Here is a 15,773-nt window from a genome sequence, read left to right as displayed (position 1 = left end):
CGAAGAGTGGGTGAAGTTAGTGTTAGTGACAGCTTCGATCCATTGTTCTTGGCATCAAGAAGAGCTGTTGCAGTTTCCCTTTGAGCATTTTGGGTCACCAGCTTCCAGGTAACTGTTGTAGAGATCATTGCACTTTGTCCCAAGTTGGAATGTATGACTTGCGAAACCCTCTTGGAACAGAGGCGTTGACAACAGTTTTCAGGGCCAGAGTGAACTGTTTGTAGGCTTCATTGAGATTGTCTTTGGTTGGCATTCGCAAGTCATCTGCCAGCTTGTTAGTTGTCACTTGGAATACAGCCCCGTCAGCTTTCCGGAAGTTCCATCTTGGAACTGGGGATGACTTGGTAAGGGTAAGCAGAGGTTGTGTGTGGATGAGAGATGGACGGTGCTGAGAGTGGGGAAAGTGGTTCAGCACTTCTTGGACAGGAGTTCCACCATTAATATTGGTGCAGAATGTGATATCAGGGTTGGTTCCTCTATTCCATCTACCAGAGTGGAAGGAAGGTGGTTGTTGTGGGTCGAACAAGGCGTTGGAAGAGTTGGAAAAACCAAGTTGTGATGCAACCTGGCAGTATGCTTTCTTAAGTCCATCTGTAAAAGTTTATGAGTAGCTAGAGAGAGAGTAAGACAAAGGAGGGAATTTATGCCTGGAGCTAGGGAAAGGAGTGAGGACTAAATGAGTACTTTGCTTCAGTATTCACCAAGAAGAAAAACATGGAGGATTGCAAAACCAGAAATGGGTATGCTATTGTTCTGGGCATGTTGATATCAAGAAGATGGTGTTAAGGTTCTTAATTGTAGAATTGGAGCATTGAAACTTAGGCTCTAGGGTCCAATTTGTCCATGGTGCCCCAACCAAGCTGTTCCCATATTTGCTCTGTATTCCTCTAAACCTTTCCTATCCATGTGCCTACCAAAATGACTTTTAAGTGTTATTATTGCACCTGCCTCACTACTTCCTCTGGCAGCTCGTTCCATATATCCACCATCCTCTGAATAAAAGCTACTCTTCAAATTCTAATTAAATCTTTCTCCTCCCACCTTAAGCCGATTCCCCTACCTTGGGCAAAAGATGCTGTGCATTCACCCTTTGTATTTCCCTCATGGTTTGATGCACCTCTATAAGATTACCCCTCTACCTCCTGTGCTCCAAGGATGCCCTAAAGCTCAGTTGTTGAGTCCTAGAAACATCTTTGTAAATCTCCCCTGCACTCTTTCCAGCTTAATGTCATCTTTCTTGTAGCAGGGCGACAAAACTGAACACAATACTCCAAGTGCGGCCTCACTAATGAATTGCACATCTGCAATATAGTGTCCAAATTTCTATGCTCAATTTCTTGACTGATGAAAGCTAATGTGTCAAAGGCCACCTTCACCATCCAAAATACCTGTGCCAGCACTTTCTGGGAACTGTGTACTTGTATTCCAAGATTTATTTTCTCCATAATGTTACCCAGGGCACTATTTAGTTTACTTTATTGTCACGTGTACTGAGGTACAGTGAAAACATTGAAGCATATAAAATAGGTGCGGGAGTAGGCCATTCGTTCCTTTAAGCCAGCACCACCATTCAATAAGACCTTGGCTGATCATCCAAAATCAGTGCCCCGTTCCTGCTTTCTCCCCATATCCCTTGATTCCGTTAGCCCTAAGAGCTATATCTAACTTGGCTTTTGTTGCGTGCTAACCAGCCAGCGGAAAGACAATGCATGATTACAAACGAGCCATTTGCAATGTACAGTACATGATAGGGGAATAATGTTTAGTGCAAGGTAATGCCAGTAAGGTCTGATCAAAGATAGCCCGAGGGTCCCCAATGAGGTAGATAGCAGTTCAGGACTGCTCTCTGTTTACGGTAGAATGGTTTAGTGGCTTGATAACAGCTGGGAAGAAACTGTCCCTGAATCTGTAGGTGTGTGTTTTCACACTTCTCCACCTTTAGCCCGATTGAAGAGAGAGTGGCCCGGGTGCAATTCGCCTTTATTATGTTGCTGGCCTTGCCGAGGCAATGTGATGTATAAATGGAGTCAATGGAAGGGAGGTTGGTTTGTGTGATGTTCTGGGCTATGTCCACAATACGCTGCAATTTATTGCAGTCTTGGATGGAGCTGATTTCCAAACCAAGTATTGATGCATCCCAAAAAAATGCTTTCTACGGCGCATCTGTAGACGTTGGTGAGGGTTGTTGGGGACATGCTGAACTTCCAAAGCCTTCTTAGGAACTATTGTGTCTACCAGGAAGGTTCTACCCTGGTTACCGAGCTTTGATCTGATACTGCACTTCTCGTTGAGCAAGAGTTCATCCCTTTTGTTAATGGTGAAGTGAGGAGTCTGCTGAACATGGTATTACAGATTGTGATACTGTATATATTTTCCATGCTGTCTCCCAATGTTGTTCAAAATGGAGGTGCACCAATTCGTCAATTATAATCAGGTAGTTGTTCCTAATCCATGTTTGACCTAATTGCATAAGATTTCATAGATCTAAATTTTATGTTAAGGATTCCAAGGGCTACATACCTGCCTATATAATGGTGCCGACACCTCCAGTGTGTTTTGCTTGCTGGTGGGATTAGGATGTATTTTTGATCATTAAAGTATTTATGCTACATTATTCGGTCAATTTTCTTTTAGAATTTGGGTGGGGAGGGGTGGTACAAGATGTACACTGATTACTCTGACTATGATTCTTAATGTCTTCTCAGCAGCACTTTTCTATCCCTGGTCATATCTACTGTTTGCAAGCGTGCAAATGCCTATGCACAGCAAACTTAATTCATTGGCTATGAAAATATGTTGACATTCCTGAGACGATGAAAGACATCTAAGCCTTTTTGTTGCTTAGATCATTTGTTCTGTAAAGTTTCCAAATATAGCACTGATTGAATATCTGATCAGTCTCGCTTTTATGAAAAACATCACTTGTGTGTTTATTCCTTTTCCAACTGCTACACGAAACAGCTGTTGTTGGGTTGGATGTATGGCTTAACTGCACAAATAAACAAGAAATCAATAGGTGATATTTGATTAAAAAACCAGAAGGAAAAAGCTGCAAGGTTGCCATTAGAATTATGTGGGGTGAAGGGTGGTGCGTGGACATGTATGCAAATGTTTTCCTAAAATAACTCGGGGGGGGGGGGGGGGGGGGGGGGATTTAATGGGTCAGTTGTGGATAATATGATGGTACACTTGGGGAAACTGAAAGATAATCAGTAATTGGATTGCTCATAAGACTCAACAGCAAGGCAATCTGCTGGTATAGTGTTCAATGTGACTTGACCTCCTTGAGTTTTTAATTCTTCAATGTTGCAACAATTTTGTTGTAAGCATTAAAATATTTACAAAGTGTAAGTTAAGATTAGTAAAGATACTGCCTAATTTTGTCACAGTGAAACTTATGATTTAAAGAAAAGCTTGGTAATGGCAAAAACCTTTACCCTGTGGCATTTATTCCTACGAACAAGCAAATGTGGTTTATTCACCACAAGTCAAATTTGTTGATATTCAAGGCTATGTTGTAGTATTCTAAATATTTTCCGTCTCAGTATCTCACAGCTTGAACATGTGTACTTAAGTAGCCATGGAGAATCTCGACCTGAAATGTTGACCATCATTTTACCTCCGCAGATGCTGCTCGACTTGCTGAGTTCTTCCAGCAATTGATTTTTAAAAAATCTAGATTCCACCATCTGCAGTTTTTTTTTGTGTCTTTGAGATGTAATATTAATATTGATAGGTTACCTCTCCCTTTAATATCTGTGTATGAAGAGCGACAGAGTATGCTTGTGTAATGCACACCTCTTTCATCTCCAGCAACCCCAAATTCAATTTTTGCTCTCTGTTGCTGTTCATTTGGAATTAGCAAGTTACTCTTATGAACGTGGGTTTCCACGAAGTGCTCTGGTTTCCTCCTGCATGCCAATTGTGCTTCCGAATATGAAAATAAAAAGTAACTCTTGTCCTATTACTGTTATTTCGAACCCAGCATTACTTTGTGCTGTGCCCAAATGTGCAGAATGTTTTGCGCCACTTCTGTTCCATTACAAAGTGTAATGGTTGATGAGAAGAAGCTGTGTACTTGTATTCCAAGATTTATTTTCTCCATAATGTTACCCAGGGCACTATTTAGTTTACTTTATTGTCACGTGTACTGAGGTACAGTGAAAACATTGAAGCATATAAAATAGGTGCGGGAGTAGGCCATTCGTTCCTTTAAGCCAGCACCACCATTCAATAAGATCTTGGCTGATCATCCAAAATCAGTGCCCCATTCCTGCTTTCTCCCCATATCCCTTGATTCCGTTAGCCCTAAGAGCTATATCTAACTTGGCTTTTGTTGCGTGCTAACCAGCCAGCGGAAAGACAATGCATGATTACAAACGAGCCATTTGCAATGTACAGTACATGATAGGGGAATAATGTTTAGTGCAAGGTAATGCCAGTAAGGTCTGATCAAAGATAGCCCGAGGGTCCCCAATGAGGTAGATAGCAGTTCAGGACTGCTCTCTGTTTACGGTAGAATGGTTTAGTGGCTTGATAACAGCTGGGAAGAAACTGTCCCTGAATCTGTAGGTGTGTGTTTTCACACTTCTCCACCTTTAGCCCGATTGAAGAGAGAGTGGCCCGGGTGCAATTCGCCTTTATTATGTTGCTGGCCTTGCCGAGGCAATGTGATGTATAAATGGAGTCAATGGAAGGGAGGTTGGTTTGTGTGATGTTCTGGGCTATGTCCACAATACGCTGCAATTTATTGCAGTCTTGGATGGAGCTGATTTCCAAACCAAGTATTGATGCATCCCAAAAAAATGCTTTCTACGGCGCATCTGTAGACGTTGGTGAGGGTTGTTGGGGACATGCTGAACTTCCAAAGCCTTCTTAGGAACTATTGTGTCTACCAGGAAGGTTCTACCCTGGTTACCGAGCTTTGATCTGATACTGCACTTCTCGTTGAGCAAGAGTTCATCCCTTTTGTTAATGGTGAAGTGAGGAGTCTGCTGAACATGGTATTACAGATTGTGATACTGTATATATTTTCCATGCTGTCTCCCAATGTTGTTCAAAATGGAGGTGCACCAATTCGTCAATTATAATCAGGTAGTTGTTTCCTAATCCATGTTTGACCTAATTGCATAAGATTTCATAGATCTAAATTTTATGTTAAGGATTCCAAGGGCTACATACCTGCCTATATAATGGTGCCTACACCTCCAGTGTGTTTTGCTTGCTGGTGGGATTAGGATGTATTTTTGATCATTAAAGTATTTATGCTACATTATTCGGTCAATTTTCTTTTAGAATTTGGGTGGGGAGGGGTGGTACAAGATGTACACTGATTACTCTGACTATGATTCTTAATGTCTTCTCAGCAGCACTTTTCTATCCCTGGTCATATCTACTGTTTGCAAGCGAGCAAATGCCTATGCACAGCAAACTTAATTCATTGGCTATGAAAATATGTTGACATTCCTGAGACGATGAAAGACATCTAAGCCTTTTTGTTGCTTAGATCATTTGTTCTGTAAAGTTTCCAAATATAGCACTGATTGAATATCTGATCAGTCTCGCTTTTATGAAAAACATCACTTGTGTGTTTATTCCTTTTCCAACTGCTACACGAAACAGCTGTTGTTGGGTTGGATGTATGGCTTAACTGCACAAATAAACAAGAAATCAATAGGTGATATTTGATTAAAAAACCAGAAGGAAAAAGCTGCAAGGTTGCCATTAGAATTATGTGGGGTGAAGGGTGGTGCGTGGACATGTATGCAAATGTTTTCCTAAAATAACTCGGGGGGGGGGGGATTTAATGGGTCAGTTGTGGATAATATGATGGTACACTTGGGGAAACTGAAAGATAATCAGTAATTGGATTGCTCATAAGACTCAACAGCAAGGCAATCTGCTGGTATAGTGTTCAATGTGACTTGACCTCCTTGAGTTTTTAATTCTTCAATGTTGCAACAATTTTGTTGTAAGCATTAAAATATTTACAAAGTGTAAGTTAAGATTAGTAAAGATACTGCCTAATTTTGTCACAGTGAAACTTATGATTTAAAGAAAAGCTTGGTAATGGCAAAAACCTTTACCCTGTGGCATTTTTTCCTACGAACAAGCAATTGTGGTTTATTCACCACAAGTCAAATTTGTTGATATTCAAGGCTGTGTTGTAGTATTCTAAATATTTTCCGTCTCAGTATCTCACAGCTTGAACATGTGTACTTAAGTAGCCATGGAGAATCTCGACCTGAAATGTTGACCATCATTTTACCTCCGCAGATGCTGCTCGACTTGCTGAGTTCTTCCAGCAATTGATTTAAAAAAAATCTAGATTCCACCATCTGCAGTTTTTTTTTGTGTCTTTGAGATGTAATATTAATATTGATAGGTTACCTCTCCCTTTAATATCTGTGTATGAAGAGCGACAGAGTATGCTTGTGTAATGCACACCTCTTTCATCTCCAGCAGCCCCAAATTCAATTTTTGCTCTCTGTTGCTGTTCATTTGGAATTAGCAAGTTACTCTTATGAACGTGGGTTTCCACGAAGTGCTCTGGTTTCCTCCTGCATGCCAATTGTGCTTCCGAATATGAAAATAAAAAGTAACTCTTGTCCTATTACTGTTATTTCGAACCCAGCATTACTTTGTGCTGTGCCCAAATGTGCAGAATGTTTTGCGCCACTTCTGTTCCATTACAAAGTGTAATGGTTGATGAGAAGAAGCTGTTATTGAACCTAGAGGTAACACTACTTGGGCTCCTAGAAAGATAGAAAATAGGTGCAGGAGGAGGCCATTTGGCCCTTCGAGCCAGCACCGCCATTCATTGTGATCATGGCTGATCATCCACAATCAGTAACCTGTGCCTACCTTCTCCCCATATCCCTTGATTCCACTAGCCCCTAGAGCTCTATCTAACTCTTTTAAATTCATCCAGTGAGTTGGCCTCCACTGCCTTCTGTGGCAGAGAATTCCACAAATTCACAACTCTCTGGGTGAAAAAGTTTTATCTCACCTCATTTTTAAATGGCCTCCCCTTTATTCTTAGACTGTGGCCCCTGGTTCTAGACTCCCCCAACATTGGGAACATTTGTTCTGCATCTAGCTTGTCCAGTCCTTTTATAATTGTATACATTTCTATAAGATCTCCTCTCATCCTTCTAAATTCTAGTGAATACAACCCCAATCTTTCCAATCTTTCCTCATATGACGGTCCCGCCATCCCGGGGATTAAAGTTGTGAACCTACGCTGCACTGACTCAATAGCAAGGGTGTCCTTCCCCAAATGAGATGTGTTCTCATCAGAGCCCTATACAACTGCAGAAGGACCTCTTTGCTCCTATACTCAAATCCTCTCGTTATGAAGGCCAACATGCCATTAGCTTTCTTCACTGCCTGCTGTACCTGCCTGTTTACTTTCAGTGATTGGCGTACAAGGACACCCATGTCTCGTTGCACTTCCCTTTTACCTAATCTGACACCATTCAGATAATAATCTGCCTCCTTGTTTTTGCCGCCAAAGTGGATAACCTCACATTTATCTACATTATACTGCATCTGCTCCTGTACCAGCTTCCTGATAATAGCAGTGAGATAGGAGCGTGGCCAGGGTGGTGTGGGTCGATGATTATATTAGCCTCATTTTCTGCTTCCCGTTGGTGGGGAAGTAGATTCCCATGATAGACCGGGCAAAGTCCACCACATTCTACAGCCTCCTTTGAGCCTGAATGTGTGAATTACTGTACCAGGCCATGATGCAACCAGTGGATAGGCTCACCACCATAGGCAAGTTTGCCATTTTTGCCATTTTTTTTACTGATTAAGTAGCTAGATAAAATTTTGTAAAATTTTAAAAGAGCATTCGGCAACGTGCAGAATCTTCTCAAACCTCTGAAGAAGAAGAGGCGTTGGTGAGCTTTCTTTGCAAGTGGCATGGTCACTTGATTTTCCCTCCCTGAAGTCAACAATCGGTTCCTTGGTCTTGCTAGTTCTTGTCACTGAAGTATGTTGATCTTTGCGATGTGTTCTTTGTCATAATATAAAGAAAATTCTTGCCTGTTCAAGGATACGTTGCCACAAGTGGCACTGAGCATTTCATCACATCTATGTGAAGCAATGTTGTGAATCGGTTAGTGGCTCCTAACTTTGCTGTTTACACTTATTTAATAATTCAAATAAAATTAAGTTTAAAAGGCTCCCTAGGATGGAGAGGTTAGTGTAAGGATTTCTGAATGTTAATGTTCAAAAGGTCATAAGTAATAGGAGCAGAATGAGGCCATTTGGCCTGTCAAGTCTACTCTGTCATTCAATCATGGCTGATCTGTCTCTCCCTCCTAACCCCTTCTCCTGCTTTCTCCCCATAACCCCTGACACCCATACTAATCAAGAATCTATATTTGCTTTAAAAATATCCATTGACTTGGCAAAGAATTCCACAGATTCATCACCCTTTTACTAAATAAATTCCTTCTCATCTCCTTCCTAATGGATGTCCTTTCATTCTAAGGCTATGACCTCTAGCCCATGACTCTCCAACTAGTGGAAACATCCTCTCCGCATCCACTCTATCCCAACCTTTCACTATTAGGTAAGTTTCAATGATGTTCCCTTCATTCTTCTAAACTCCAGTGAGTGTAAGCCCAGTGCTGTCAAATGCTCATCATAAGTTAACCCACTCATTCTTGGGATCATACTCCAGGGCCAGCATATCCTTCCTCAGATATGGTGCCCAAAATTGCTCACAATACTCCAAATGTGGCCTAACAGCGCCTTATAGAGCCTCAGCATTACATCCCTGTTTTTGCATTCTAGCCCTTTTGAAATAAATGCATTTGCATTGCGTTTGCTTTCTTGCAGGTAGTCTACACCTTTATTCCTACTACCAAAATGCATGACTCCACCTTTGCTGCACTATATTCCATCTGCCACTTCTCTGCAGAAGAACAGGTTGGGAGAGCGGGCAGAGTCCCTGCTTTCTTTGCACTACCTGCCTTTCCACTATTTTCATATCATCTGCAAACCTGGCCACGAAGCCTTCAATCCCCTCATCCAAATCAATAATATACAATGTGAAGAGTAGTAACCCCTGTGGAACTCCACTAGTCAATGGCAGCCAACCAGAAAAGGCCCCCTTTATTGCCACTCTTTGCCTTCTGCCATCCAGCCAACCTGCTATCCATGCTGGTATCTGCCGTTTGATACCATGGGCTCTCATTTTCCTTAGCAGCCTCACGTGTGGCACCTTGTCAAAGGCTTTCTGAAAATCTCGGTAAACAACGTCCACTGACTCCTTTGTCATTCCTACTATTTACTTCTTTAAAGAATTCCAGAAGATTTGTCAGGTAAAATCTCTCCTTCACAAATCCATACTCCATAACCTCATCTTTTATAATGGACTCCAAAATCCTACCAACCTCTGAAGTCAGACTAATTGGCCTATAATTCCCACTATTCTGCTTTGCTCCCTTCTTGTACAGCGGGGTAATATTGTCAATTTTCCAATCGTCGGGACCTACTTCTGACTTGAGTGATTTTTGCAATATCTCTATTACTATTAATGCCTCCACAATCTCTAAAGCCACCTCTTTCAGAACCCTAAGGTGCAGTCCAGGTGACCTATCCACCTTCAGCCTTTTCAGCTTCCCAAGCACCTTCTCCTTGGTAATAGCCACTCTACTAATTTCCACCCCCCGACTCTCTTGAATTTCAGACACATTGTCTTCCACTGTGAAGACTGATGCAAAATCGTTATTCAACTCCTCTGCCATTTCTTTCATCTCCATTTTCACTTCTCCTGCATCATTTTCCAGCATCCAATGTCCACTCTTGCCTCTTTCTTACTCTTTATATAACAAAAAACTATATCTATCCTCTTTTATATTATTAGCTAACTGCAAATGTTCTGTGAAACTGTTGTTTATTTTGAAAATTAAAGTTCTTATCAACTGTAATAGATGCAAGCAAATTTACCCGTTTGCGGTTTTCTTTCTGATCAAGTATTTTGCTAAGATTTGATTTTTGTAGTTGATGAGCAGTTCAAATTCTTGCAAATTCATTGTTTACAGAAAAGCACCTGACCTCCATTTGCTTTCACTTCGTGTGGCTCATTTGAAATACTTGTAAATTCTGGAGGGGGTTTTCTTCTTATCGTGGTTTGTTGCGCTGTATATATTCATGTTATACCAAATACTGCAAACACCAGTCTTTCCATACACTTTTAAAAAAAGTCTCCATTCATTATTAATTGGTTTGGTTAACTTCTTTTTCTCTTCCTGCCACTTCATTGTCACTGGAATATTTTAATCTTTGTTTTGTGTTCTTGAACAGGCAAGGATTTTCATATTATAAAGGAGACATTGCCACATGTTTCACTGAATATATCATCAGATAAAGTATGTGGGGAATATGATGGGAAAACTAATTGCAGTAGTTCTAATTGTAACAAAGATAACACAGTCGTGCTTCAATTTATCTTACCATGCATATAGATTCCAAAAAGGAGACATAATCTTTTTTCTCCTTTCTAACATTTGGGGGTGTTGCAGGAGTTTGAAAACCTGGACATTCAAATTAAGAACAACTTCTTCCCCACTGCTATTTATTGTGGTATCTATTATGTATTTTCCATGCTCTGAGATTAAGGTATTTCACTGTACCTTGGTGTATTTGAACTAATGTTAATCTGAATCAAAATAGTTGTTCAAAGTGGTCTGAAGAACCTACCTCGTATATTAGGAAGGTTTAACCAATATTGATCTCTAAATAAATGTTAATGTCATAATCATCTTGAACTTTCATGTTTACTTGTATTATACTTCATAAATTATTTTTTGGCTGTAAAGTGCCTAAGAATGCTCATGGTGTACAAAAGATAAGCTTTGTGTTATTTATTTTGTTTTGCTTTCACTTCAACTGTTACTGTCTGAAGTCATCAAACATTAGGAATTTTGCATTTTTTTCTAAGTGGTACAATTCAGTTTCTCTTTGCTGAAAGACAATGCTATCTTCTCAAACTGCTCCATTGTGTGATTTCTCCTATCAGCAGTATTTATATTGTTATTACTCTGCCCGTTAGCTTTTCCCAGGAATATTTTGTCAGAACATGTTTTGTGCATGCTATTCTTTCCATATTTTTGTTGCCATCATTATTAATCCCTCATTTGTAAGTATATTGTATTTTCCTGTTTCATCAAACATTTTCCTTTTCAACAATCTGAGAGTTTGCATTACATTTTTCTGAATGTCCTGGTGCTCATTATTAAACTAGAAATATACTTTGAAATAAAGTTTCCAATGTATGAAATTGAATTAAGTGCAGAATTGCATTGAAAAGTGCATTAACTTTGTTCTGTGAATGATCTCCGATTTGAGAAATATATTAAGTATATTTGAGGAATGTAAATGGTTTTAAATTGTCTAAGGAAAAGCTCTCATCAATTTCATGATGCTTCAACAAACGGTGCTGCTTTTGCAGATAGTGAAGGGATGAAAATGAAAAACTGCTAATAAATATAATTTAATATATTTATCTTGATCTAAAACTTTTGCTTCTATTTGATGACCTTTTATCTATTCACTCAAGTGCTTTTTTCTTTTGGCAGCCAGTTGAATAACAATTCGTTTTGCATTTTAAAAGTGCTACAAACTTTAAAATTAAATTTATTTTGCTTGCTCGTAGACTTTACAAATGAAAGAAGAGGAGAATAAACGATTAAATCAAAGATTGGTATGTATTCTGTTTGGACCACAAGGCAAATAAACTTTTATTTGGTCCAATGTATTGCTGTCAGAATAATTCTGGAATATATCCCACAGTAAGCAGTTTTAATTCTCAAGCTCTTATCAAACCTTGGAGAGGATAAAGGAATTGGTGCAGAATATACTGCCATTATCCAGTTTTAGACAATGTTGGGTTCTATTAAGATGCAGCAACTATAAAATAGGAAAGTTGTAAAATATTATTCTTGTATTGTTTTGAGTAGTGTTTGTTTTTTAAGTAAGAGAAACATATTGCAAAGACATTTTGCAGAGGATATTAATCTTGATTATCTTAAATGTGCATGGTTCCAGTTTTGAGGGAGTATGGGAAGCTTGCAGTTATTAAATGTTCATTTTGAATGTTTTTGTTATCCTCTTAATAATTTGGCTCCAAGCCACTGTTGCATATTTGGAGAAGATTGTCATGTTTTAAAATATATATGCAGGTCGGCAAATTGTAAAGAAACTTTAATTTTGGTAGTTGTACAGTATTAAAAGAAATAAGTTAATGTCATCCGCATGGCTCTTGCTGAATGTGAGTTCCAAACTAATGTCTATTGAAATAATAAAATACTGAATGCTACAGAATTTATTTAACATTAAGTTAATTATTTTGATATTGCTATTCTCATTGTTAAGAAAAGAGATCAGAGCAAGGAAACCAGATCATTTTGTGTTGTTGTACTCAACTGGTAGTTTGTGTGATTTCATTTTTAGAACCAAAGAAAAATAACATAACAATACTCAAAGGCCTTAATTTCCCTTCTTTAGTGCAGTGCTCTTAATGTTATTAGCCATTTTTTTGCTAGTTTATTCTGAGCTAGTAATGACAGAATATTATCACATAACTGTGTCTCCTCGACTGGAAAAAATCTCAACTTTAATATTTTATGGATGAGTATATGATGATTTCTACAGAATTACTTGGACATAATTATATAAATTCTTTCTGGTAATACAAATTTCTATTTCTCACCATGAATATTCTTATTAGGCAGTGATTTTGCAATGTAATTATGGCATGCATGCATTCTTCGGGCATTATTTTGCTTGTGCATATGTTTGTTATTTTTGTGCTGCCTTATTTTGGAACACAATGGCTGTGGGGAATATTTGAAGCATTTTCTCTGGAATCCATGGTTGATGTTCTAATTGGTTCATTTAAGGAACATAGCATGTTTGTGATGTTCCGCATAATATTTACATTTTACTCACCTGCATTTTGGTTTAAGTGTTAGTTTTGATTAGAATGGCCGATTTTCTTATTTCCTATGATGAGTAGTGATTTTTACCTGAACACAAGAATGTTTCCTCATAAAAAGAAAAACTTTAGACTTGTTACTCTATCGTATAATTAGAATCAGTTGCCAGCAGTGTTTTTATTTTAAATTTCATGGTCTTTATGATTTTGCTCAATACATCATAGTGCTGTTGCAATGTTTGTAATTTGTTTTACTGCTCAAATAATGGAATTTGTTAAATAAGTGTTCAAATTTATCATGGCCTGAATTGAAAGTATTTAAAAGAGGCGTGAAATGTTATTTATAAAGATTTTTGTCTGTTATTAGAACATCTCAGATTTTGATTTAATTCCCATTTTGTAAGGATTCCAATTATTGTTGAAATAATAAGAAAGCCATACAAGAACCTTTAGGGTTCTGGCAAAAATTGATCATGTATGAGTTTTCATTCATTAGTGACACTTTCGTACAATGTTCATAAGTCCGACTTGAAATTTGTTTGTAGGTAATATTCCTCTTGCATTTTTGTGTTGCATCATCAGTCAATCGTCCAGAAGTTGACTCGGTCCTGGTTTTCTCAATTCTAAGTGACTCACACAATTTTATAATTGTATTTAAACTTTTGACCTCTTGCTATACATCATTGTTCAAGTAGTTAGAGCACCATATGAAATTCACGAGTGAATAGCTGCCATTGGAACAGGACTTTTAACATTTGCATAACATTTTGAACTTGGTGTTACCTGCTTGGAGAAATACGAGAAGTTAGTTAAAAATTCTAACCCAGTATCTATCTTTATTTCCCTTGTTTTGAACTTTAAAGTTATTTGTTTATGAGTTGCTTCTACCCTATCAATAAGCTGTCCAAATATATTTATCCATATCTCTTCGTTCAGCAAATAAGCGATACACATATAATTGGTCCAAAATTCCAATGACTGCAAAATTATGCGCAAAACAAGTTTATCCTTGATCACTAGCTTGAATGTTTGTGCCACACATTCCTGGTCAATACAATTGATTCTAAAATGGATCTTGGGACTTGGTTGACGAGAGATCCTGTGAAATAGTGATGCCCTATCCCAAAAATATGAGAAATAGACTCTGGAAGCATTGCTTTTTCCACCTCTTCATTACTTTTCCACTACCAGTTTTCTTCAAGCCATTTTGCTCAAAATTCCCAATAGTGTAAAAATGATCCCATAAACAAATCTGATTGCACAAAAATAACTGCGGAAACGTGAGGAAATCTGACCTAGATGATAGTGAAAAAAGGACCAAATAAATTTGAGAGTATAATTAAATGTGGAATGAATTTTGAACATGGGGAATATAGGATTTGATCATTCTATTATGTATTTTAAATTGTACTTTGCATCATGTGTTATAATTTGTAGAGTTTTAAAATATTAATTTATTATATTTCTAATCACTCAGTTACATATATTAGTAAGAATGTTGCAATTCAAGGGCCTCTCCGGAGAATTATTTAATGAAGCTTTGGATGTTGGGCACAGCATCCAGTTGATTAACTAACAAACATATCAGTATGCCCTGGGAGCTCAGTCCCTGAAGGGCTTTTCCTCAAGTTTTCTACAAACTACTTTTAATCAGCTCAGTTGTGGTTTAGCTTTTCTGCATGATTTATTTTCATGATCTGTATATTTTCTGACAGCAGCTACCAACACAAATCTGCTGATCAAATTTGAGAAAGCATTTACTATCTTTGTACTTTGTTACCAAGCTTTGTGTTCTATTACCAGTTTATTGTATACATTTTGTGACGTTTTCTTGGGGTAATTGTTTGGCTTTGATTTTTCAGATGTCTCAGAGCATGTCTTCAGTTTCTTCCCGACATTCTGACAAAATAGCAATTCGAGAGTAAGTATTCTTTGGTTAAAGTGAAAAGTTGCTAAATTATTCCAGGAATGTTTGAATTATATACGAGAATTTGGTTAAGTTAACTTTAGCCAGTAATTAAGAAAGGTACCCAGTAATTATTGTGATTTCAGAATCAATAAGCCACAACATAGTCATAGAGCATGGAAACAGGCCCTGTGGCCCAACTCTTCAATGCTGACAAAGATGCCCCATCTAAAATAGTCCCATTTGCTTGTGTTTGGCCCACATCCCTCTAAAGTTTTCCTATCTATCTATCTGTCTAAGGGTATAATGTATTTAATCAGAGTACATCATCTAAATATCCCAACTCCACTGCATTACCTAATGATTTCTGGATGCTGTACTGGTGAAAAGCATCTTCTGAAGATGTCAGCACCTTGAACAGCAGCTTGAAGATATTTTCGCATTTCTTTGTATGTGTGACCAAGGGAGGTATCTAACTTTTAATAAATGGAGAGGAGTTTCAACGGGATTATTGTGTCTACAATAAATAGACACAATAATCCCATTGAAACTCTTCTCCAAACTCCTGGATCCAGGAGTTGGCATCTCATCTGCTTTCTGACTCATAGACTCCTGACATCAGTGAGGATAGGTGACAACATCTCCTTACAATAATTCTCAACACCAGTGCCCCGTAAGGATGTGATCTCAGTCCCTTGCTATATACTCCCTATACGTTTCCGACTTTGTGAGCAAATTCTGCTCTAACTCCATCTGACACCACTGTAGTGGACTAAATCTAGCAAAATGATGAGATGGGGTACAAGAAGGAGATAGTAACATCTCCCCATTCCTGTTGGGCAGAAGATACAGATGCTTGAAAAGCGTGCCACCAAACTTAGGAGCAGCTTATTCCTCTCTGTTATCGGACCTATG

At 38.4% G+C, this 15,773-nt stretch overlaps 1 protein-coding gene across 4 annotated transcripts in view; it reads left to right on the top strand.

Moving 5' to 3' along the window:
- The window catches only part of rb1cc1 (RB1-inducible coiled-coil 1), a 144,200-nt gene that overhangs the window by 103,815 nt on the left and 24,612 nt on the right, over positions 1-15,773 (top strand). For 3 of the 4 annotated variants that reach the window (XM_078397379.1, XM_078397377.1, XM_078397378.1), the window contains 2 exons: positions 11,672-11,719; positions 14,815-14,873. In XM_078397379.1, the coding sequence (XP_078253505.1) occupies positions 11,672-11,719; positions 14,815-14,873 (107 nt within the window). The remainder of the gene's footprint in view (positions 1-11,671; positions 11,720-14,814; positions 14,874-15,773) is intronic. The other variant, XM_078397381.1, reaches the window with a different exon arrangement.

The sequence above is a fragment of the Rhinoraja longicauda genome, chromosome 4 (assembly GCF_053455715.1).
Source record: "Rhinoraja longicauda isolate Sanriku21f chromosome 4, sRhiLon1.1, whole genome shotgun sequence".
Taxonomy (NCBI): Eukaryota; Metazoa; Chordata; class Chondrichthyes; order Rajiformes; family Arhynchobatidae; genus Rhinoraja; species Rhinoraja longicauda.
Note: the sequence above shows the minus strand (reverse complement) of the source record. Positions and strands in the feature narration are given on the sequence as shown.